The sequence below is a fragment of the Oncorhynchus kisutch genome, linkage group LG22 (assembly GCF_002021735.2).
Source record: "Oncorhynchus kisutch isolate 150728-3 linkage group LG22, Okis_V2, whole genome shotgun sequence".
NCBI classification, from domain to species: domain Eukaryota; kingdom Metazoa; phylum Chordata; class Actinopteri; order Salmoniformes; family Salmonidae; genus Oncorhynchus; species Oncorhynchus kisutch.
The window spans coordinates 19,765,863-19,791,161 of record NC_034195.2 but is presented as its reverse complement, the minus strand read 5'-3'; the positions used below and the strand labels follow the sequence as shown (position 1 = coordinate 19,791,161).

Here is a 25,299-nt window from a genome sequence, read left to right as displayed (position 1 = left end):
TTTGAGAACTAGGCTTGGGAACTAGGCTCTGCTGTTCTAATGCAAGCTGCTGTCCATACAAAGATGGTGGCAGGAATGTACATACTGCCGTGACAGAGAGGTTCTATACGTCCACTTCTGTTGGCCCCAAAATAAACAACATCCTCTTAAGTTCTCCTCAGACAGACCCTCGGCGTGTAGGATTTCCTGTGTTTTGCTTAGTATGGACTTTCTCAACTAGAGAAGCTGACTAGGCCGTTTCAGGGAACTGAATATAGTAAGCAGTCCCCATTTTATCACATGGCTTGGAGCCAAAGTAGGACGTTCCATCACCAGATACACAATGACTGCAAACACAGCTTGGGTCCCTGAAAACCTACAGGTAGAAACCCAAGGTGATTGTTCAGAGCAGCACCAATCACAGACCTATATAACCACCATGTAAAGAAATAGGGGTTTTGAGGGGTTAATAAAACTAGAGCAGTGTCTCTTACCCCGGAACAAAATGAAAACGTTGTGTACTGTGGAGTCTGGTCTCTCATAACACCTGACGTGGGCTGGTTGAGGAGGAAGAAGAAGAAGAGGAGGAGGAGGAAGTGGTTTACAGAAGAGGAGGGGGTGTCTTACTGGTACAGAGGAAGGCTTCTTTAGTGTTGATGGGTTTGTTGCACTGGTGGCAGGTTGTGGAGGGGGCTGGGTTCACAGAGCTGAAGAGATGGCCGTTCAGGGTCTTCTTCTCCTTGGAGTCTTTCTCCTTACCCTGACTCTTATCTTTGTCCTTCTCCTGTTAGAGATACAAAGACAAAACGCCATCAATTATCTGAGTCAAAGCACAGTGATGCTTTCGGTAGTTAAGCAATCAAGGTCTTGCAAATAGATCTCACGCTTGGATAATAGTTAGCCAAAGACGTGATGCACAAAGATATACTGAGGAAGTATGCTGACATCATTGACCACTAGTCAAAACGGCATGTGTTTTGACAGTCTCAAAAACCCATTCCTAATATTTCCGTATTTTCTATCTAGAAGTCTAATTCCGACAAACGGTTACAGTATATCAACGAAACCACATACAATACACCGGGCTGACAGAAAACACACTATCGGGTGTATTGTACAGATAGACACTAATTCATGACGGGTACAGGAAACAACCAATATACTATGATTCTGACTCAACCTAAATAAGATTCTAAAATCAATTCTCCTGAAAGAGGGAAGAATGTGTGGTGAGAAGAGAGTGTATCATGATGTGATCCCATCTGAGCCGTGAGCCAGGCACTAGTCAACTCTAAACAACGAGGCTGGAGACACTTCTTCCCCTTCTCATCAAGACACAAGTCACAGGCTGCCAACGAAAACCCTGCACCGTTCGACGTCATAGAAATAAACTAGTAGATATGATAAACAAATACAGTAAAAAGTGACATTGGGAAAGTGCGAGGCACACCTTCGACATGCAGTAGTTAGTGACTAAGTACATTATGGTGACTAACAACTCCCGGTTTCTTCCCAGAAGTCCCAAATGACCAATATCCCCTACCTCATCCTGTCCTGCCTCAGCCCTCAGCTTCAGGGAGCGACCGTGTGCCAGGAGACGTCTACACAACATTACAGTAACAGTCTGTCTCTTCGCTGGTCTGGAACAAAAGGCGCTACAGCCTCTACAGACAGAACACTGGCGTTCCCATGACGCCAGCCATCAGCCCACCAGGAGGAAGTGAGATACCATGTGTAGGATGAGGGGGTTGGTGGAGGGAGGATCTGTGCTGTGCCTCTGCACTGCTGTATTCTGCCGTCTCTGTTACACAGCAGCCCCACTGCAGCTTCCGGCCTCTGGCTCGCAATCTCAGCAAATATTTCTACAGTATGTACAATGTACATACTTTCAAGTATGAACAAGTCTTAATGGAAATCAAATGTATTTTTGGGGATACAATCACAGGGAAATAAAATCACATGAGAACTGTGTTGATGCATGACCTGGGCGTGACTGTTTTTCACTGTAATGTTATCAGGAAACATGGTAGAATTAAGTCTAAGAGAGTGGTTTGTTTTCGCAGAAGCAGTGATGCCATACAGACGGCTTTTTGAGAAAGACCACAGCATGCCTCTGTTTCCTGTTTGACTTCCCTACTGCGTGCAGAACAGGCGCCTCGCTCTGCTACTCACACCTCACAGACGGATACACTTACCTAACAGAAAGATACTGTAAATCCCTTCTGAATACATGTACTCTGTATAAATGTATCCATAGAACTGTATGTATTGAGAAGCCTTTGAACACCTAATAATCCATTTGATTTAACGTCAGAAAGACCAAGAGGGAACAATAGCGCTAGGGTCAGAGTGAAAATGTACTACTGGGGCTTCTTCAATTCAATTAACCAATACAACTTGATTTATCCTCTCACATACAATTCTGAGCCAGGCTCTGTGCTCTGCTAGTGTAGGAAGTGGAGGAGGAGGAGGAAATGGAGGAGGAGGAGGAAAGGAAGAGAAGCAGGAGGAGGAGGAGAGGAGGAAATGGAGGAGGAAAGGAAGAGGCAGGAGGAGGAGGAGAGGAGGAAATGGAGGAGGAAAGGAAGAGAAGCAGGAGGAGGAGGAGGAAATGCTGAATGGACAGACTCACCTTGTTCTTCTTAGTACTCATTTTGCTCTTGAGGTAACTGAAAGTGCGGCTGACCTTGGTCCCTTGTCTCCCCTCAGTGTAACTCCGTAGGGGACCCGGGTCCTCCTCAGAGATGCTGAACCAGACAAGGAAAAATGCACTGAACATACGGCCATTTACACTTGTTCTGCTGGAGAAATAGCAATCAGAGTACACATTGTAAGAAAGGCCCCATTGAAAAGAAAGCCTCTGTCGTACCTGTACTCTAGTGATCCAGAGGTGCTGGAGTAGGATCCCATTCCTACGGTAGAAATAGAGAGAGGGGGTGATGAGCTGGACCAATGGAAGCATGTTGAAATAACATTGAAATTACAGACTGGAATTCCTCTGTAAAATATCATAGACTTACAGTATATAACCATGAAACAGGCTTGTCATATTTTTTTATCAGAATTGTGGTTCAGTACATGTATAAATGACATATTACATAATCATTACAAGACATTTCCAAGCAGAGGTGATATCACATAACACATTTGTACAAACATCCAACTGAACCAGTGGGTACTTGGTAAGACGGGTTACATGTGGAATTGCACACTGGGTAATATGGTTAAGGACATAGCCAATTCACATCAAGCCCCCCCAAAAATACATACACTACCGAATGTGAACAATAGACAGCATATATTTAGAGCAGTAGTCATGGGCGGCCAGTAATAAAGAAAGTTACTAAGGGCAAAACACAGTCCTCCAGCAAAGCTCAATAAGGCACACTTCACGTGACAAACACAGTCCTCCAGCAAAGCTCAATAAGGCACACATCACGTGACAAACACAGTCCTCCAGCAAAGCTCAATAAGGCACACTTCACGTGACAAACACAGTCCTCCAGCAAAGCTCAATAAGGCACACATCACGTGACAAACACAGTCCTCCAGCAAAGCTCAATAAGGCACACTTCACGTGACAAACACAGTCCTCCAGCAAAGCTCAATAAGGCACACATCACGTGACAAACACAGTCCTCCAGCAAAGCTCAATAAGGCACACATCACGTGACAAACACAGTCCTCCAGCAAAGCTCAATAAGGCACACATCACGTGACAAACACAGAGACATTTTCAAAAACTGCCATGCAACATCTCTTACAATTCTTAAGCTGCAGCTCTGAAACGCTAGAGCCGCGAAAGCCCTCTGAAACGCTAGAGCCGCAAAAGCCCTCTGAAACGTCACGTCATCCCCCAGTAACGGCCCGGCCAGGGATTTTCTTCCTATCGTTCGCCCCCAAAATAATATACAAGCCGTTCTTACGAGGCTCAAAGGAGTGTGAAAGCAGCAGTGAAATTTCCTAAAAGGAAACTCAATCCTTTTTAGCAGCTGTGAAGCCCAAAAGGAACACTTTGAAATGTGTTTATGTGGATTTCAAAGAATGGAGGCTAGAGGGAATAAATAGAAGTGATGGAAAGAAAAAGGGGAAGAAATATATGGAAAACTCACAGGAGGGACATAATATGCATGGCAGCCATGTCAAATACAATAGGAAAAGGGCTACTTGGGGACCTGGGGAAATCTGTGCTAGGAGAACGCTGATTCTTTAGCCTCCGTTCAATACCAATAGTGGGAAATAGATTCTGGGGTCATGGGCGTCTCCTGCAGATATTCATTAAGGGCTGAATGATGAATGATGAATGATGATGATGATGATGATGGCTGACTGGACTGCAGAGGGCTTTTTTACTCTGAAGCTGCAGTATTTATTCGTATAAAAGACCTCATTGAGTCTGCTGCTGTTGCTAGGTTTTCAGCCGTGTACAAATCGTTCATAAATACAACGCTCTTAAAAGGACAAAAGAGTCAATCTTGTCCTTGACTGTTTCATGAACATTTAATAAATATGTGAACATCTTGGCGGATTTGTATTTATTTATTTTGAATTAGACTGAAATGAAAAACATGGACATGGTTTGGAATAATCCTTTCATTCTTCTTCAGTCCTGGTCTTGGTAACCAAGATTTTCAGAACTAAGCTGTAGGCATTTCTTTCATAAAATAGATGAAGCCATAGTCAGAAAATAACATAGAGCACAATAACTTAACAGACACAATTAGTGCACTGGTCACACTCGCCCAATTTACAAGACCTAATAGTCTATGTGGAAGCAATTGTCTTATTCTATTCACAAACACTTTGCTTGAATTTTCACTAGATCGACTTTCATTACCAGTGCATATCTGATCACCTGTTCAGTGTTGGTGACTGCAGATGAGAACCTACTTCTTTGAAAATAAAAGCTATGTACATGTTGAATTTCTCTCAAACCAAATGACTTGTCTACAACTTCAGAGACATTGACCCTGTTAAGGGGAGGGGACCAAACAGAGATTAGGGTTGGATTTAGAGTTTAGCGGGATGTGATGTCCGTTTAGTGACACGGGCAGAAGAAGAGGCACACTACACAGGAAGCAGCCAGGGGCTAGGTGGGCACTCAGGGCATTCTGGGAGCTGTACAGTACTTACTCACAACCTCCTCCTCATCACTGGAGGAAGAGCCAATAGAAAAGAATGTTCTAGATTTGGGGATGCTGAAGGAGAAGGAGATGCGTCTCTTTGGTCGAGTCCGTCCGCTCGCTATCCAGTTCAAGGGTACAAAAGACATCAAATCACGCGTTAAATGAGCACAAGAACCTGGGCCGAACCTCAATGCCTTCCAAGTGATCAAATGAGCCCTACACAGACTTGACCTCATTCCCTAACCAAGTGATTGAATGAGTGACACCCCACACAAAGGGACAGGGAAACCAGAGAAGGGAGAAATCCCCGCCCCCAGTGATAGTAAGGAGAAGCTGTAACAGTAGCCTCTGTTAGCCCCAGAGGAGATTGGGATTGAGAGAGTGAACTAACCACCTGATTGGATGCTGTCCCTGTCAACTGTCTGGAAAATGAACAGCAGAGGTACAGAGGGAAAATGGACCTGAAGGATGAGGTTGGAAACAGCAGGTGACAGGAGACTTGATAGTTGGATAGATAGAGGCCTGGCCTTTTGTGCCACCATGCCACCACAGACAGAGAGAAGGCTGTAGGGCAGGGGGGGTCAAACTCATTCCACAGAGGGCAGGGTCTGCAGGTTTAAAAAGGCTTCCCATTCACATGACCAACTCGCCCTCTAGTGGCCTCATGGGTGGAACGTTATTCATATTCTCCATAATTGTATCATTAATAAACATTGTTTTTTTTTTACACTGAAAATCCTGTGTTTCTATGTCATATTTCAGTCTTCTGCAATGTATATAAAGTGTAATATTGCAATTCAAACTCAAAATTGAATCCATTTCAACATCTTTTCTTTAAGCCCATAACCATATGTGTGAGGTGTATACTTTTGTTTCTAAGTAGATTTCTGTAAGACTACCAAGAAACACTGTGACACTAATGTAGCCCACTTCAGTACAAGGTGAGGGGAGTTCCTTACTAATCAGTGACCTTTAAGTACAAGGGTGGAGCGAAACACTCGCATACACCAAGGCCCTCCGTGGAATGAGTTTAACATGTGTGCTGTAGAGGGGAACCCAGAGAAAGTGTTAACGTGTTAGAGTGAGCCTCACCGTCCAGGTCTCTGTGACTGATGGCCAGCATGGACACCGACTTGGTGAGCGCTTGGTGAGGTATGAGGGGACGTCTCACAGGCAGAACTCTCCCTGATAGCTGAAATAGAGGAGAGAGAGAGAGAGTGATCAGTGAGCTGTCTGCAATCAAATAAAACACAATTTGACTCAACTACTGGGCATACATACAGAGAGCCACTCTACACGGGAAGTTGCAAAGATTCGGCGATTGCGCAAATCTTTGCGCAAGCAAGACACAGGACCCCTATGGTAAAGATAAGCCTGGACACATACCTGGCTGTCGAGGCTGCTGCAGTCGCCAAGGTCTGACTCCTGCTCCTCTGTTAGGGACAGAAGCGAGCCTCTCTCCTCACTGTCCAGGCGGGTCACACGTCCAGCGCTCCCCACGTCGGCGGAAGCCTTCCCAGCATCCTCCTCTCCAGCCAGGCCCTCCAAACTGTAACTGCAGCCACAACACAACAAAACTGTGTGAGTTACTGAAAGCATTTTGCGTCGGGACAATAGATACTAACGCCCCGAGAGATGTTTAAACCACAGGCAGGCAGTGAATTCACACCCAGCAGATCCTCGTGCTCCAGGCAGATGATCAATCAGCTGGTTCAAAACTGAAACCAGACAAGTGTAGGGCACAAGTACATGCACATGTAGACACTGAACTAGATCCCTGCAGGACGGCAGTGAGGAGGTGATGGGAGGAAGGAAGGAAGGAAAGCATGTATAGCCAAAGAGGAATAAATGAACACCAGCACAAACAGGAAGGAACACATACATGCAAACCTAAACATAATATAAAGGGCAAATAACTGAAGCATAATAAATTATTTCCCCCCAAAGCTTCAATTTCAGGTTGGCAACCTTTAGTTTAGTTGATTAAAAAGTGTAGAACATTTAAGACAACAGAACAATTCATGTTAAATAACAGCTATCAAATAACACACTTGAGATCATGAATGTATAAGAAATCAGCATTCAGTATTGGTGTACAAAAAAACTAGCACCTCGTTCCCGACTGTGTGATGATTGGTCCTCTCACTGAAGCTGCCAAGCGAGGTAACTGAACTAAAACCACAACTCACATGTACGGCTCACTGATGACGATGCTTGTACTGGTTGTTTTAAGCTTTGCCATAGTTAACCAGCAGTGTAGCAGTAAAATACGATTGTTCTAAAGATGCTTGATGCTTCCTCTCTAAATTCTAGCTTCCTTGTCTCTGAGAGTGAGCCAGAGCGAGAGAGGCAGAAGAGAAGTGACTGCATCCCTGAGGTCGACCACGACCGACCAACAAAGTGACAAAGACAAAGGGACCACAGTGAAAGCAGCAGTGACACACACCAAGCCAGATACAGTACATCCCGCACAGAGCGCAGAACATGCAGAGGCTCCCGTCTCTTTTGTATCTCTCATCTTGTTAATCCTCCTATACTGTCAGTGCATTCTTTCCATCTTTATTTCTCTCCCAGTTAGTTGACACACAGTGATGGCATACCTTCTGCTATCAATCTGTTCCGGGTGAGGAGGGGGGATGTTGGAGGGACACCAGCTCATACTGACAGGGAGATGCCAGGGAGAGGGATGGAGAGGGACATGAGAAATGGGTGGACAAAGGGAGAAACAGGGTGACGTTATTACAGGGTGAAGGGTGGGGGTCAAAGGTGAAAGTGGTGGGTTAATGATTAATCCTGCAGTCGGATGTTATTAATATTGTTCATTTATTTCATCATTAATAAACATTATTTTCTTTTTTTACACAAGAAATCTGATGTTTCTTCTATGGCAAATGGTTTTGTTATATTTCAGTCTTCTGTGATGTATATAAAGTATAATATTGGGATGCAAACTCAAAATGGAATATATTTCAACTCTATATCTGACATGGTAAAGGTGTCTTCCTTTTAAGCCCACAACCATGTGTATGAGGTGTATACTTTTGTTTCAAAGTAGATTTGTTTAAGACTACCAAGAAAAACTCTGTGACCCTGACTAATTATTTATTTTATTTATTTAACTAGGCAAGTCAGTTAAGAACAAATTCTTATTTACAATGACAATGATTTAGCCCACTGCAGTAAAAGGTAGGCTTTTTTCCCCCCATTGGGAGTGGTTTGATAAAGTATTTTATTGGGGGGGAAAATAATTTTTGCTTGGTTTCCACTCTCTCCAGACATAATTTGACAGTACTCTCGTACTGTTTTAGAAAGGACTTTTCCATAGCATATGTGTGATAGAGGTAAAAGTAGGTTTAGCATTTTCTTCCCGTAATTGCAACACACCAGGGAGAGTCAGAATGGAAACATTGAGAAATAACAGTGTGGTACCTTCTCCTATGAAACGTTGGCTTTCGAGGCTTCCCCTCCCCTTGACTTCGCAACGAACTGAGAAGATGAATGGAGAGATGATCAGAAGACAGGAGAGGTGGGATGGACAGAGAGAGATGGGAGCACTGACAGTACAATACATGACCAAATGGGTGAAAATGAGCGAGAAGTAATTGGTAGCAATAAAAACAAAGGCTATTCAAGTCAAGCCTCCGGATAGTGTCTCAGTGTCGCAGACTGAAACATTGAGCAGAATGAGTGATGTCAGAGGAGTGATGGTACAGTACTTCGCAAACAGCTCGCGCAGCTGTTGAAGGAGGTCAGAGGTCAGTGTTTAACCTTTGACTGGGACCAGGCCTTTCCCACAAAGTCCACTTACACAGAGGAGCCTCCAGGCTGACTATACTGTACACAGGCCCTCTGAGGGACAAGCACAGAACACACACACACACACACACACACGGCCGTATGAGGACCACTCCTCTGGGAGCCAGTCTCTGTCCTAGTCTCATCTCTGTACACTGTACTTCCCAGGCTACCAGAGTCTCAAGTGGCACCACAATAGATATAATCATACTGAGGACAAGTCAGAATACTGTAGGAGTTGGCGGCGTATGGTTCACACAGATGATGACGTTTTACCACCATAGCTATCCTTCCTGGGGAGTACTGTATGTTTATGTGAGTGTGTGTGTGTGGGGTACATGTAAGAGGTCAGTGTCTGGGTCTAAGAGGACTCACCTGCGTTGGTTCACGTCTGTTTCTCCTTCGGGATTCTTCCCCGGGCCCCAGCTGTGCCGGCGGAACGGAGAGAGCGAACGGATACACGGGCGCATGACGGCAGAGCATACAGGCACCTCTGTCAGCTTGTCTTTCCTCTCCTCCTCCTCTCCTCCCTTCCCTGTTGTCTGCCAGGTGTCTCCAGAGCTCCAGCTGGTCCGAGTTCCCACCGCCCCCGCCCCGGCCCAAGGAGGGCCCACGCTGCCCAGGGAGGAGACACTTAGGGGACCTACACTGCCCTGAGAGCTGGCGCTGAGGGGACCCACACTGGCCACGTCGTCTACGGAGGAGAAGGACACTGACACCCCGCTGGTGCTATCCCTTGGCCCATCCACAGCCTGGGGACAGAGAGGACCCAGAGAGACCCTGTTAACCACTCGAGTCAAAGTCAACACAACTCAAAGGCATTATATTTGGGTCCAAAAAAGAGGGAGCGCTTCTTTTGCATCAAGTATGAAGACAAAGAGAGGTGGTCATGGGAGAACGGGGTATGAATTAGTGATCAAATTAAGTTGCAGCTGTGTAAAAACACCATACTTCAAAACCATCCAAGGTAACTTTATTTGAGGGGATATTGCAATTCAAAAATAAAACGGACCAACATGTCGGGACTCACAGATCATCTTCAGTGTGTGTGTATATTACTTTTTTTATTACTTTTTTGCTGGAACAAACTTATTTTAGCTGGAATTGCACATTATAACCTAATCTAACAAGTCTGGTAAGCATGATGCCAAATGTGTCCCTAAATGTCAAAACAAAAATGTCCTGTCTCATTGTCTCTCAGGCTGTTTCTCACACATGCCAGGCCTGGGAGGTTAGGCCTGATGATGACTGGCCAGAGCTGCCATTAGTCTGAGCTTACTGCGGGCTTCAGACTGGCGAGAGGAAAGGGCAAGGCAGAGAGAGAGACATACTGATGGGAGAGAGAGTTTTTTTCCAGCCCTATAAAGGTTACATAACAACTGAAACACACATCCTTTAGGGAGGCAGGCTGCAGATGATCTTCATTGGGAGTGTATCATTAGTTTTCACATTCTCCAGCAGTGCCAGCACTGGGCGGGGTGTTACGCTAACGGTCGGCCGCAGTGGCTCGGAGCATAATAACCATACAGGCCTCTTTATGAGGAGAAGGCTATGGAAAATCAACTTCCAGAACAAATGACTCAGCCTGCCTGAGATCACGCAGCAGGGAAGCAGTCAGCCAGCTAACACACTCTACACAAACACACACCTACACTAATCACACGCAGTAACGCAGTCACACACACACACACACACAAACGCACTTTTCGAAAATATGCTCTAGAGAAAATTGGACTTGGAATAGGATCGTTTTAAAAAGAGCCTTCGAGGAATGAAAAGGCTAGTAGAATCGAGTCATGTTACTCAGGTCCTTTTTTGGTCACTGCCTGCCTGTCTCTGTCCAAAGTGCTGAGGTCACCCGAAGTTTCAAAACCTGTTGCGTAATGACAAACCTCAAGACGGGAGGCGGAGTGGCAGAGACTGGTCTGGGAGCAGTTAGAGGGGACTTGTGTAGCTTTCTAACATTTGACTCATTAACTTACTCTTTTTTTCCCCCTTTTTTTTTTTTACATACCAACATGAAAACCTAATGAAATAAAACATGTAGCCTACAGACTGAGTTGAAGTCACAGTGTGCATGTGTGGTTTAGTGCTAAGTAGATGCCCGGAGAGGAAATGACCTCATGAGTGCAGAGAAACCAAAGCCTGTTGAAAGCAAAGAAATGAGGACCAAGGCTGTAGTGGAAAAACAGCGTTGGAGTGCTGTTATGCCTCAACCGCCCTCCACTGAGTGTACACTATGAAAGAAGGGTGGAGGAGGAAGGGTGGTAAAGGAGAAAACGAGGGGGATGAGGTCATAATGGGGTTTGCTGGCCCAGGAAGGAGGGCTCATGGGAGCCTGCTGATGTCACATGGTAGAGGAAGCTAACCAGTCTGCTGTGGTCTGAAGGTGCATTAACAAACAGACTAGCTGGGAAAATCAATGGAACTACATCACCAAAAACATACAACAGGGAAGACATAGACCGTGTTGCTTGTTTTCTAGAACTGACTCATACGGACTCATAATGTACTCATATGCTATCATGTCACAGCCGATGAAGACTCCTACTCCTCACCTTACATTGTATTGTGACTGAAAGCGAGTGTCTGGGTCCAGTCCAGTGTGCTCACCTTTCTGAAGACACTGTCCTCTCCCAGACTTTCCACATCACTGATTGAGTCTCTCAGGGCACCAGTGGTCGACAAGGAGCCTCCAACACTCTCAGAGCTTTCAGAGCACGGGGACACAGGGAATTCTGTGAGAGAGAAAAGGGGTATCAAGATGAGTGTCCGATACTCACCATGGCCTTGCCTTGTTTGTGTGTGTGTTGGAGTGTCAGTGTGTGTGTGTGTGTGTGTGCAGGGGTGTGGTGGTCACAAAAATTTCATCAGCTGGTAATTGTCAAGCAAATAACTGTCTGTCTCACGGGAATTGACCGTTAATTAACATAAACACATTCAGCATCTCCTGGCCTCCACACATAGCCTTACAAGCCACTGATGCAGTCCTTTGGAACATCTACATTTTAAAAAGTCTAATAAATCCATGTAATATAGCCTACACCATCACAATGAATCCATGATTTATTTTAGACAGGTCTAAAGAAATATGCTATGAAGAAAAGGAACAGTAAGAGGAACAGAAAAGCATGCTCTGCATTGTCCTTATGTTAGGTCCTGATCTGGCTATGCCATATGGCTGTGGGCTACACTAGCTCATTAAGCAGACAGGATTTGCTTAGAATTCCGTGGCATTATTTTATAGTATGAAGAATACAATTAAAACATAGCTGAATAAAACAGAAAGGACATTTTCTCCAAATGATTTGAGGGAATGTGGCTATTCTATGTTGAGCGGTTAATAAGAAATAGGTACTCCTATATGCTGAATTTAGAGTTATTAATGTAACTTTAGTTGTTCTACAAACGGGGGGCTATATGTTTTGATTTTTAATACATTATAAGGCTGCATAATGAGACTCCAAGGATGATTTGAAAAATGTTGCTTGAAAGGCATGAGTTCTGCTCTGTTTTTTCACAGGCTGTACACACTACATCAGTCACTCATTCACAATTTGACACTTGATGCGCTCGTTGTGCCCTCCGAATCACCTCTCAGTCACATGGCTCTCCGTCACGTGATCATGTCTTTCTCACAGGCTACAAGTGAAGACAGACACATCGGTTACGCAACTGAGCGCATCCTAATCTAATTCCGAGGTGCATATTGAAGATATTGGAAGAACTGTCCACATTTACTTTTCGTCAGCCAACAAGATGAGTAGGCCTAACGAACAGCAAAAGTACTAGCCTATGTCAATCTACTATCCCCCATAGCACAAAAATCAACCTATTCTGTTCTCTGAGAGAAATAAATATTAAAAACATAGTCTGGGACAGTTATGGGATGCGATAGATCCCAAAGTAATACAACCACGAGCATCCCAAACATTTTTTACGCAATATAGCTGACGCAACAGATCAGAACGTTAAGCTTAAAATGTTGATAATCTATTATGCTATTTCTTCACATTATAAGCGCAGCAATGTGCACACGGCAGTAGGCTGTAAGCACGAATGTTCCATTAGCGGGAAAACACCATTATCAAAAGTGACGCAAATGTGATTATTCATGTAATGCTTTTATTATAAAAAGGTGCATTTTAATGGTGAAAATGATCTTCCCCAAACTTAACTCACGTGCTGCTTATATATGCCAGTTAGGCTCTACAACCCTTGTAAACAGATTAAATGTGCTTCATTTTAAGAAGTTATTTGGCCACTTTAGTTACTTTAGATACAAACCGTATCAAAACGTATAGGCCTATGGGCTAGGCTACATGAGGTGTATGGCTATGACTGGAAAAAGTCGCAAAAAAAGGCATTGTTTCTTATGCTGGCCATCATTCATACGTGATAATATATAATTCACAATTGATAGGCTAATTTTGTCACCCATCAGACTATTCTTGATTTAACCTTGTCTTACATAGACTAAATAATATATGTGTGACATTTTGTTATGATTTAGAATGGACCATTATCATTCACCTGTATCGAAACCGGGGAAGCGGAAACATAAATGTAATCCATGCACTTAAATAGCGAATGGAGGACGCTTTTCCTGTGGTTAATGTTCATGCCAGCCAGGTAGGCTATACTCCTGTTGTAAAGAGAAGCAATGTGCTTAATATTAGGAAAGTTGAGAAATAAAGGTAGTAAGCCTAGCCTATAGAAAGCTGATGGAATCTTCCTCTTTTTAGTAGAGGCCATCACTGTTTTCTCACGCAATTGCACAGCATACAGAAACCTTGTGCAACATGAGCTCATGGGCTCTCATGAAGTGTTTGATTAGATTTTTGATTAGATTTGCATTGATGTCAGAGTGATTAGAGGGACAATAGAGTGCTGAGTACCAGGCAGTTAGCAAGTTTGGTAGGCTACTAATGACCCTCAGCAGCATCAGAGCTTGGAGAAGCCTAATTACCGGGACTAAACGGTCACATGGAGTTTGACTGCATAAAGACAGTGAGAAATAGGGCCAACTCGGATTATCCATGTAGCCATTTTGTAGCTATTAAGTTAGGGATAGAAGCTGTTCAGGGGGCCTGTTGGTGTCAGACTTGATGCACCAGTACTGCTTGCTGTGCGGCAGCAGAGAGAACAGTCTATGGCTTGGGTGGCTGGAATCTTTAACATTTTCCCCGTGTCTTCCTTTCACATGATCAGGAAGAAAAATGAACTGCGTTGCATTGATAGTTGCGATCCTCTTGGGTATGATGTTGATGACGTCAGATGCCGAAAAAATGATAAGCTCTTTTTTTATTTTAACAAGAAGGATTTTATTGTTTGAGTGGGTTGCTGTTTTGTCATTGTTTGGCCTAGCAACCAGAACGATGGGACTGGAAGCATCTCAAAGGGATGGGACAAAGATACAGAGATGCTAAGGACAATGCAGTGGTAAGGATACCTTTTAAAGCTATGATGGCAACTGATCTCTGCACAGATGTGAACACTATCTTCTTCAGACATCAAAGGTGGTAGGGTTCCACAACATGCTAACCTAGTCTACAGGTACGAGATACATTGATTGATACTATGGGGACACATGGTACAGTAGGGATAGAAGTTCAGATTAAAGCAGGTCCATGCCATCCCCATCTTATCTGAATCAATGACCTTGCCATTTTAAGCTTTTCACTACTCTTAAAGAGAGCTGCTCTCTTCTCTACAGTACATCTTAATCCTCTGAAATTAAGTTACAACCTGGTCTTTCCAACTGAGATCTTCCAGAAATCAAATTATATTCTGACATGTGCTCTTCCATGATCCAAGCAAGGACCTTCATACCCCTGACAACCCTCCCAATCTTCATTTCTGCTCTTCTCTATCTCATATAACCTGTATGATAACTGACTGCCTGGCAGAAATAAACTGCCTGGGATTGGTCAATACAAATTATTCTGAAGAGTTCTTTTACTCTGCTGTCCCCATAGGAGAACCCTTTTTGGTTCCATGTAGAATACTCCGTGGAAAGGGTCCAAATGGAACCCAAAAGGGTTCTACCTGGAACCACAAGGGTTCTACCTAGAACAGAAAATGGTTCTTCAAAGGGTGCTCCCGTTGAGAAAGCCAAAGAATCCTTTTAGGTTCTAGATAGCAAATTTTTTCATCATCATATTTTGACTTACCTGTGGATTCTGTTATGGTAGTCTTCACCTGTAATGTAGGATCAGTGCAGGGCTGGGCAGGGTAGAATGTCTCCTTCTCTCTGTGGATCTAGAAACAAAAATACATTTGGGATCAACAAGACTGAACTTATACAACAGATGTCTTTAGTAAAGTAGCGGTAAGCATACAAAATGACTACTGAATATACACCAACCGCAAAGTACTTTCTATTTTCAAAAACCTAAGAATCTGGGAAGAATTCCTAGTATTCTCAACCATGCTGTCTTGGCAGGTTGGTGTTATAGAACAGTCAGACAGATATACAATAGTATCAGTCTCAGGACATTAATATTGATGGCCTCTACTTTTGAACATAGATGACCTACCACAGAACATAGATGACCTACCACAGAACATAGATGACCTACCACAGAACACAGCAGACCTACCACAGAACATAGAAGACCTACCACAGAACACAGCAGACCTACCACAGAACATAGAAGACCTACCACAGAACATAGAAGACCTACCACAGAACATAGAAGACCTACCACAGAACATAGAAGACCTACCACAGAGCACAGCTTTGCATAGAAGGAGAAGAAAATACATGTCTGCAGGTAGAGAGAATCTAATCACGTGAATGAAAGACCATAAACAGTGTGACTGTGCCTCGATCTGACTCACCAGGCCCACATCTGGCCTATTCCCTGGGCCCAGGTCTGCTACAGTCAGCCTTCAGTAGGCTCTCTCTCTCTGTGTCTGGAACTGGCTGTGTTGAGCTCTAACTGCTGCTCACCATACGTGCTGCTGCTGGGAATTTGGACCGGGAGTCGGAGAGGAATTCTGCCCACATGTAAACATCAGGCCTGATTGACATTCAGCTGACAGCTGCTAACAGTCTGAGGCTCTAGGCCACACTGGGCACCCAGGGAACTGTTGTTGTGGGGGCTTAAGTGCCTTGCTCAAGGGCACAACAGCAGGCAATGGCATCTAGGCGGACCCGGGATTCAAACTGGCAACTCTCAGGTTGCTGGCTCGCCTCTCTGACCTCTGGGCTACCTGCCGCCTCATGATCAGTGTTCATTGTTCAGATGGCAGTAAGAACAGAATGGAGGAGGAAGAACACCACCCAACCCTCAGATAAAAACAAAGAGACTGAACAGAGAAGAACTCTTACTTTTTCTAGTAGATGCCCTTATTAAAACCCAAATACATTAGTTGAAAATTTCAAGAGTTACAATATGGTAACTACAACAACCACACCTCTCTAACTACAACAACTACACCTCTCTAACTACACCAACTACACCTCTCTAACGACAACTACACTTATCTAACTACAACAACCACACTTCTCTAACTACAACAACTACACCTCTCCAACTACAACAACTACACCTCTCCAACTACAACAACTACACCAACTACACCTCTCCAACTACAACAACTACACCTCTAACTACACCTCTCTAACTACACCTCTAACTACACCTCTCTCTAACTACAACTACAACAACTACACCTCTCCAACTACAACAACCACACCTCTCTAACTACAACAACCACACCTCTCTAACTACAACAACCACACCTCTCTAACTACAACAACCACACCTCTCTAACTACAACAACTACACCTCTCCAACAACTACACCTCTCCAACTACAACAACTACACCTCCAACTACAACAACAACATCTCTCTAACTACAACAACCACACCTCTCTAACTACAACAACCACACCTCTCTAACTACAACAAATACACCAACTACACCTCTCTAACTACAACAACCACACTCCTCTAACTACAACAACTACACCTCTCTAACTACAACAACACCTCTCTAACTACAACAACCACACTTCTCTAACTACAACAACTTCACTTCTCCAGGGAGGGGTTTATTGAGAATGAGGACAGAGAGTAGATTCCATGAGGACAGAGATTAGATTCATACAGCTCACTGTCTGTTCCTCATCAGCCATCATCATCCCCAGACATCACACCCATTGGCAGACCACTCATCATGTGATCAGGTCGCCAACTACAGAGCCAATCCTCCCACGCCTTGTACATGTGTTCATGTACGTGTGTTTGTAATAAGTGTGTGTGTGTGTGTGTACGAGTGTGTTTACATGAGTGCATATGTGAATGTACTCATGCATGCAAGTGTGACTGCATGTGTGTGTGTGTGTGTGTGTGTATGTTGAGGTGTCTGCGTGTGAATCCAGGAAATTCTCCCCTCACACACACGGCTGCTGATACAGGGCCTTATTGTTCCGCCCCTGCTCAGAGGGACAGGGTCTCAGTGTCGTGACACAGGGGGGGGTGGGCGTCGCCCCTCTCTGTGTCCGTCCAATCACACACAGCTGCTGCTGCTCAGAACCAGAACAGGGGGACAATACGGACAAGTGACCTAGAGATACTGTCCTCTCAGACCACACAATGGCTTTATCACAATTCCCACCCATGGTCAGATAGACAGACGACCCACAATCACTTACAGATTACCCACGTTAGAACATAAGCATGGTTTATCACAAAACAGAGGATACTTTTAAGGCCTTTACCATTCCTTTATCGCCTATAGATGGCCTTAGTGTTAACTAGGCTTGAGGAGGTATACTGTATATACCGTATACAGGGGTATTTGGAAAAATGTAAATACCGTCAAAACTATTTATTTTAAGTTTTTAAATACATTTGAATATTTGTAGCTACATTTTAAGTTATTACCTGCAGGAGATAAAGCAGATTTCGTTCTTCATTTCACCTGTCACAGATATTATGAAGCTTACTGTAGTTCCCCAGTTGAGCCCGTCACGGGTTTGTTTGGAAATAGCACAAGGGGAGAAAGCATTAGCACAACTGGAGAACATGTCAGCGCAACATGAGAACATGTCAGCGCAACATGAGAACGCGTTAGCGCAACAGGAGAATGCGTTAGCGCAACATGAGAACATGTCAGCGCAACATGAGAACATGTCAGCGCAACATGAGAACATGTCAGCGCAACATGAGAACGCGTTAGCGCAACAGGAGAACGCGTTAGCGCAACAGGAGAACGCGTTAGCGCAACTGGAGAACGCGTTAGCGCAACAGGAGAATGCGTTAGCGCAACAGGAGAATGCGTTAGCGCAACAGGAGAATGCGTTAGCACAACAGGAGAACGCATTAGCACAACAGGAGAACGCATTAGCGTCAGCAGAACGGGAGAACGTCCATAGCCTTCTAAATCTATTGGCGAGTCTCTTGTGCCGAGCGCAGAAGGTGATGAAGTTACAATTGTGCTGTATGCAATTCACAACTAAATGTTTGCCATCAGATGTCTTATATTGGCTTTCTGCCAGAAGTCAAAGACCTCTGGATCCGTTCTCTCTACAGTTGCCATTTTTTCCCTGTGCTTTCTTCTAGTGTTTCTTTCCTTCAGAAAAGCATACATCACAACTTTGTTAAGTTGCACAATTTCACTTTCGCTTGTAAATGTCCCCACTCACTGAAAATTACATTCGGTAGCTACAAGCTACACTTATATATATAGATATATAACTTTATGAGTTGGATTTGCCTGTCTTTGAAATTAGGTCATGTTCGTTTTTAATCTCGTTAGCATTTAGCTAACAGCGTATACGTGATTTTGCAATTAGTTTGTGCTAATTTTCAGAGCGACGGTAATCAAGAGATATGGAATACAGAACACATAAACCTCAGAGGTAGCTCAGTATATATTCGCTCCGAAGGCTCAAACAGACACTATACAGTACATTCTCAAAAAGGGCAGAATTGTAGGTTACGGGGTCAAAAATGATGAAGTATAAAATTCTAGTTCACTGTCTATTTGGTTTCCACCAGCAAGAAAAGAAAGCTCAAGAAGGTTGGGATATTTTTGTTATAGTGGAAATATATCAGTCAGTCAGTTATCTGTCTGGACTAAACGGTTTAGCAGACAGATTGGCCGGAGAATGAAACAGACAGTACAATGGAACTATTAAGAAACCCTGAACAAAGGATCCATTGGCTACTATGATTTATGACCTGACAATTAAGTTATGGAGTAATTCCACTGCTTTCTTGAGCAATAAAGACAAGTGCACTGACGTTCATTATTAGTGACAACGGACCTGATGGCAGAACTGATTGAGTCTTGTAAAAGTTCATTATATTTAAAAGCATTAAACTCATTAAAGACCATACGCATTTTTGTTATGTGTGCGTAAGAGAGAGAGAGAGAAAGAGAGAGAGAGAGGAGTGGGAAAGAGAAGGAGTGGGAGAGAGAACAAAGTCTATGTGTACATGTTTCTCGTCTGTAGGGAATGTGAAAACATGTGGATTTCCCCAGGCTTGTGGTTAATTGTCTTTCCCCCACTAGTAGAATGTGGGGGCAGGGGGCTCCTTTACCAGGGTTCTGTACAGTCTTAAAGTGGCTAGTGGACAATGCACAAGGCCTCATTGATGGGCCTGCCTACAGCCCAGTGCAGCACTGAGCAGCCTCTGTGTCCCCTGCAGCGCTGGGCGGAGGGAGAACACTACACTCTTATCCTACAGAAGCAGACACACACACCAGACAAACACATGTAACGTACAATATAGAACACGTGTACATACCGTACACAACATGTTCAGGTACGGACACATTTCCCTTCTTATCCAACAATGGATAATAGTTTGTTTTTGTTCAAATCTATTTTATTCTATTCTACAATTGTCACTGGTACAAACATAGATGAGCACATGCATTTATAAAGTAGATCAGTCTCCTGCACTGTCTAGTAGATCAGTCTCCAGTCTCCTGCACTGCCTAGTAGATCAGTCTCCAGTCTCCTGCACTGCCTAGTAGATCAGTCTCCAGTCTCCTGCACTGCCTAGTAGATCAGTCTCCTGTGCTGTCTAGTAGATCAGTCTCCTGTGCTGTCTAGTAGATCAGTCTCCAGTCTCCTGTGCTGCCTAGTAGATCAGTCTCCAGTCTCCTGCGCTGCCTAGTAGATCAGTCTCCTGCGCCGTCTAGTAGATCCATCTCCTGCGCTGCCTAGTAGATCTGTCTCCAGTCTCCTGCGCTGCCTAGTAGATCGGTCTCCTGCGCTGCCTAGTAGATCGGTCTCCTGCGCTGCCTAGTAGATCGGTCTCCTGCGCTGCCTAGTAGATCGGTCTCCTGCGCTGCCTAGTAGATCGGTCTCCTGCGCTGCCTAGTAGATCGGTCTCCTGCGCTGCCTAGTAGATCGGTCTCCTGCGCTGCCTAGTAGATCGGTCTCCTGCGCTGCCTAGTAGATCGGTCTCCTGCGCTGCCTAGTAGATCGGTCTCCTGCGCTGCCTAGTAGATCAGTCTCCTGCACTGCCTAGTAGATCAGTCTCCTGCGCTGCCTAGTAGATCAGTCTCCTGCGCTGCCTAGTAGATCTATCTCCTGCGCTGTCTACTAGATCAGTCTCCAGTCTCCTGCACCATCTAGTAGATCTATCTCCTGCGCTGCCTAGTAGATCAGTCTCCTGCGCTGCCTAGTAGATCAGTCTCCTGCGCTGCCTGGGAAAAGGAGATGATCAGCTATAAATGGATACATGTGGGTAGAGAAGGAAGCCCCTGGTGAAAAGAAACCCTATATAACGAATGGCAGACTTCAGACTTGCACTTTCCACAGTGACAGCCAATGTCTGGCATGACTCAGAGGCACAGCAAGGGAGAGGAATGTCCTTGGAGAGAGCTACATTTAAGTGCTTTGCTACAGTACTTACATTGCAGACAGAAACAACAACACTCCCAAGCTTAATTTAGGCCCAAACAATCAATACACGCCCTTGGAATAGGTAGAGTTATTCTGAAGCAGAGACATAGCTGGAGAAAAAACATTTCAGACATGTTTTCTCCCAGGAGTTGGACTCGAGACACGCTCTACCCTCGTCTATCTGTCACCAAGTTCACTCTGCCCTCCTCGCCCTTCAGGGAACACAACACACAGCCTGAGAGGGAGGACCAGGGCTAAGGAAGGGGAGATTTGATCTGACCACAATTCATCTTCATTTTTGGGGTGGAATTGCAATAGGGCCATCTAATATGGACCATCTTGTCTATTCCCTTTGAAATCTAACAAACCTGTGCATAATGACATCCTTTAGGAAGAAGTCATCTCTTACGCAGATCTCTTCCTCGTTGTATTGAAGGCATCCAAATCTAGTCCAGCCTCATGCCTGTCCAAAACAAGTCTGGCCTGGGTTCTGACACCCAGAGATGATGGAGAGCAGAGGGGAGAATTCCCAGGTCCCATGCCCAAAGATAGAGCCTGACGCCTGGCCCCAGAGATGCAGCCTGGCCTCTTATCGCAAACCTCAAATCCACAGGCCACTCTACTCTGTCCAAGCGCTCCAACATGCTCTGCTGTTCTGCTTTGGTCTGGGCTCTCTCAGATACAGATACAGTGCCCTTCCTTACCAGTACATACACACACATATATATATATATATTCACCAACCCAGAGCCCACATCCCACATTCCATTGGAATTCCAGTGCTGTTCCCAGTCCCACCCAGCTAAAGTACAGAGAGATGCTCAAAGTGGTGGAGAAGAGATGCTGAAAATATGACTTAAACCTGAGCGTTTTGGTGGAGCACTGATTTGTCACGTCACTGAAACACCTCCCTTGCCTTATGCTGAAAGCACCGCCGTGCCATTGTGTTTCGCAGGAAAAACAAATTCAGGGTTTTCCTGAGCTTGTAGCTGTGTGTCTGTGGAAAAACAGGATCTGATCGAATGAATCGGTTGAGCTAGATGAGGCAGGCTTTGACGTGATACTTGAGGCAAAACCGATCAAAATCAGATATGGTGCCACTAGTAATAGACAACATTTGGAGACAGAAAACAGACAGAGGAATTTACACAAAGTTTACATAAATTATATACAATCCCGACACGCACAGACAGCAGAATATGCATCACATTCAGAATCCTAGCATTGTATTCCGTGACTCACATTTTGCACACAGACGAAGTGTCATCCAAAGTAAACAGAGGGAGAAAGAGTTTGGGAGGAGGAGGGAGCGAGAGGAGACAGAGAAAGAAAGAGAGAGGGAGAAAGAGGGAAAGAGGAAATGAGAGAGAGAGAAAGAGAGAGAGAAAGAAAGAGAGAGAGAGAGAAAGAGAGAGAGAGGGAGAGGAAATGAGAGAAAGAAAGAGAGAGAGAGAAGAGTATGGACCACTTCCTGAGATCTGGCCAGCAGGCCTTCATTCTCCATCCAAAGACAAAGTCCACCCTGAGAGCGCACTGCTCAAGGCTACTAACGGCTCACAAACACTCCACACCTCCTGAGCACACACTGAAGAACAGCTAAAAATTAGACACATCCGGACAAATACTAACACACACAAAGAGAGTAAATGACTCTTCCGTGACACGAAAGGTGACAGTCATCTTCCCAGTGTAGATGTGAAATCTCAGGTGTTACCACAAGGATACAGCGGAGACGAAAGGCTCCATGAAAACACGTCATGAAATTTGCTAAGAAAACCTACAGCCTGTTTTTTTTTGTTGGTCTCTTTCACGACCACATCCACAGGCGTAGAGCACTCTCTCACACATGTGGCAAGTAAAAAGATTCTCTGTCCATTCGTACCTTTATCAAAACGACATCCACTGTTCTCTCCCCCTTTCCACGCAGACTATACCTCCGCTTGTGTCGCTCGTACATCTTTCCAGGCAGTGAAAAGTAGTGGTTATTAACAGAAAGGCGCTAGATTCCAACATGAAGCTCAGGCTTGTGGAGTCCTTTGTGAAGTTTGGGGGAAATGAGCAACTCTTCCCACATCTGCTCGCAGAACCAGCCCCTCAGTCTGACCCTCCCTTCTTTTCCTTCTCCCTCTCTCACACACACACACACACACACTCCTCCCTCCTCTCCTCTCTTTCATAGCCATTTTTTCTCTCTCTCTCTCTCTATCTCTCTCTCCTCTCCCCTATTCATCTCTTTCCATTTTCTGTTCAATTTCAACTCCTCTTATCCTCTCGTCAATCTGCATCTATTCCCCCCCCCCCCGTTTCTCCCGTGTGGTGACGAGTTGAACAGCTGTACCCAGTGGGTGCTGTGATGCTGAGCGGCAGGGAGAGAGTGTCTATGGAAACAGGCTGATAAGGAGAAGCCACTGTGATGCATGACCTGCATACAGGCTGGCTCCAGAAGAGGGAAGCTCTCCTACACACAGTGAGGAGCAACAGATCAGATAAACTATGACTAGAGACATAGTCAACTGCTGTTGCTTGTCCCATAGGTTTGATGTAATAACACTGCTAATAAGGACAATACCTTTAGGAATTAAAAATCATACGTCTTCTATCTTTACTTAAGTACAAACATGGTCCTCGTGATGAAAAACACCCCAAGCGTATCACTTAGAATTGGAATCTCAATGCATGTAACATGTTCTCAAACAGTGGGTGTCCCGAAGCAGAGGAGAAAGCAGAAGTGTCCTCTGTGTGAAACACTTGAGCAGGGGAAAAAAACTCCACATCTGCAGACAGTCATCAATGGAACGGACAAACAGTTGGAACCATGGCAACCATTACAAACTGTCCACATGACGCACAGAGAGAGATAGAGAGAGAGAGAGAGGGTTGGGGCTCAGTCGGTCCTAACACGTCTGGGCAGCTTAGTGGAACGAAAGACAACCCCTGGAAACAAGAGCAACTTGCCCCAATTCCTACTATTCCCCAGGGCACACGGCGTGTAACATTATGAGAGGAAAACAACAGACCCAGATACATGATAATCATGTTTAGGGGACTTTTCTAAAATGGCAATTCTCATTGGTTAAAACCACTACGGAGGAGAGGGGGGGGGGGGGTTTAATCAACACTTCCTGATTTCTTCCAGCCTCTCTTTGTGCTAACCAAGGACTGGCTTCTATTCTCATACTGTACAACCACTGTGCATACCACAACAAACTCTCAACCCACGTCTACAGTAAATAACAACCTATTCCAAATAGTGAAGAATGCAGAATTCTCTGAAAGCAACCTAAGAGTCTCTGAAAGCAACCTAAAACGTGGTTGTATGACAAAATGTCAATAAGTGTACCATGTTACGTGCTGCCTGCTCAGTAAACATAGTGGTGAAGCATGTGAGCTCCTCCACTGAGAGAAGGATCAATTGACATAAAAGGCGGTGGGTCGGGGTGAGTTCAGAGAGGTGGTGGAGGGGAGAGGGGGCGCTCCGTGAAGGGCCCTTTGTAAGGCCCTGATGCATACAAACACAGAGGGTCTGAGCCTGGGCACCTATGGAGTTCTGGGCTGGTATCGGACCTGTAGGGAAAAAAAAAAAAAGAGAGAGAGAGAGAGAGAGAGAGAGAGAGAGAGAGAGAGAGAGAGAGAAACTGCACAGTTGCGTGTGTCCTCATATCCTGCTGTACAACTACAGAGGGAGGGGAAGAGAACCCAGAGGAGGATGAATGGGAAATAAGAGGGACGTGGGTAAAGAGACACACAGACAGCCAGACCCACCCTAGTCAGGTTCAGTGAGCGATGAACAGACTCACTGAAGAATTCACCGCAACTAGCTACCCCCTGCTTCCCCCCAAACCAAAACAATATGGAGGAAAATATCCTTCCTTTTATGCACTGAGCAGCCTCAGGACCTACAGTGCCCAGGCAGCCCATTCCACTGCAGTAGGGAAGCACATTTATAATCATGCTTGGTTTGGTAACCTGTGAAAACTCGAAAATCATAAACCATGACAATTCCTGACTAGAATGCAGGCTGTCAAGCACGCCTCTGCAAGATTAAGACTGGCAATATATTACTGAACCAAACATTCTGGCAAAAATATGTTTATGTAATCTGTATTTTTCTTGTTAACCGTTTGAAATGCTGTACACATCGGGAGGTAGTTATACCAGAACACAACACTAGGGGGTGCCTGAGGACACACAGAGCTGGCAGGAACATTCATTATGGTTTTGGCAGGCAGCAGCAGCACAGTCTGTCCGTATTTCAGGACTTCCTCCTTTCCTGGCTGCTCTCTGCAGTACTCGCAGTTCTGTTTGACAAAGATTTACTCAACTGTACCTCACACAAACTCATTGACACTGAAAGCTGTGTTGCATCATACAATTCAATTAACCAAACATTCTGTATCACACTTTATAGCAATGTAAATGTCGATGCTAATTCTGAACTGTAGTGCTCTACGTTGTTTTGTATACATTCTCCACTTATCGTTGAAAACTTTGGCCATCAAACACGTTCAAACAGACCTCTGGTG

At 44.7% G+C, this 25,299-nt stretch overlaps 1 protein-coding gene across 9 annotated transcripts in view; it reads right to left on the bottom strand.

Moving 5' to 3' along the window:
• Positions 1–25,299, bottom strand: part of akap13 (A-kinase anchoring protein 13) — a 95,906-nt gene that overhangs the window by 14,958 nt on the left and 55,649 nt on the right. For 5 of the 9 annotated variants that reach the window (XM_020456351.2, XM_020456349.2, XM_020456352.2 and 2 more), the window contains exons 9-19: positions 15,074–15,161; positions 11,514–11,638; positions 9,276–9,652; positions 8,535–8,591; positions 7,706–7,765; positions 6,492–6,660; positions 6,198–6,297; positions 5,113–5,223; positions 2,849–2,891; positions 2,612–2,726; positions 607–763 (exon numbers count right to left, since the gene is read on the bottom strand). In XM_020456351.2, the coding sequence (XP_020311940.1) occupies positions 607–763; positions 2,612–2,726; positions 2,849–2,891; positions 5,113–5,223; positions 6,198–6,297; positions 6,492–6,660; positions 7,706–7,765; positions 8,535–8,591; positions 9,276–9,652; positions 11,514–11,638; positions 15,074–15,161 (1,402 nt within the window). The remainder of the gene's footprint in view (positions 1–606; positions 764–2,611; positions 2,727–2,848; positions 2,892–5,112; positions 5,224–6,197; positions 6,298–6,491; positions 6,661–7,705; positions 7,766–8,534; positions 8,592–9,275; positions 9,653–11,513; positions 11,639–15,073; positions 15,162–25,299) is intronic. The other 4 variants (XM_031802032.1, XM_020456354.2, XM_020456355.2 and 1 more) reach the window with 4 other exon arrangements.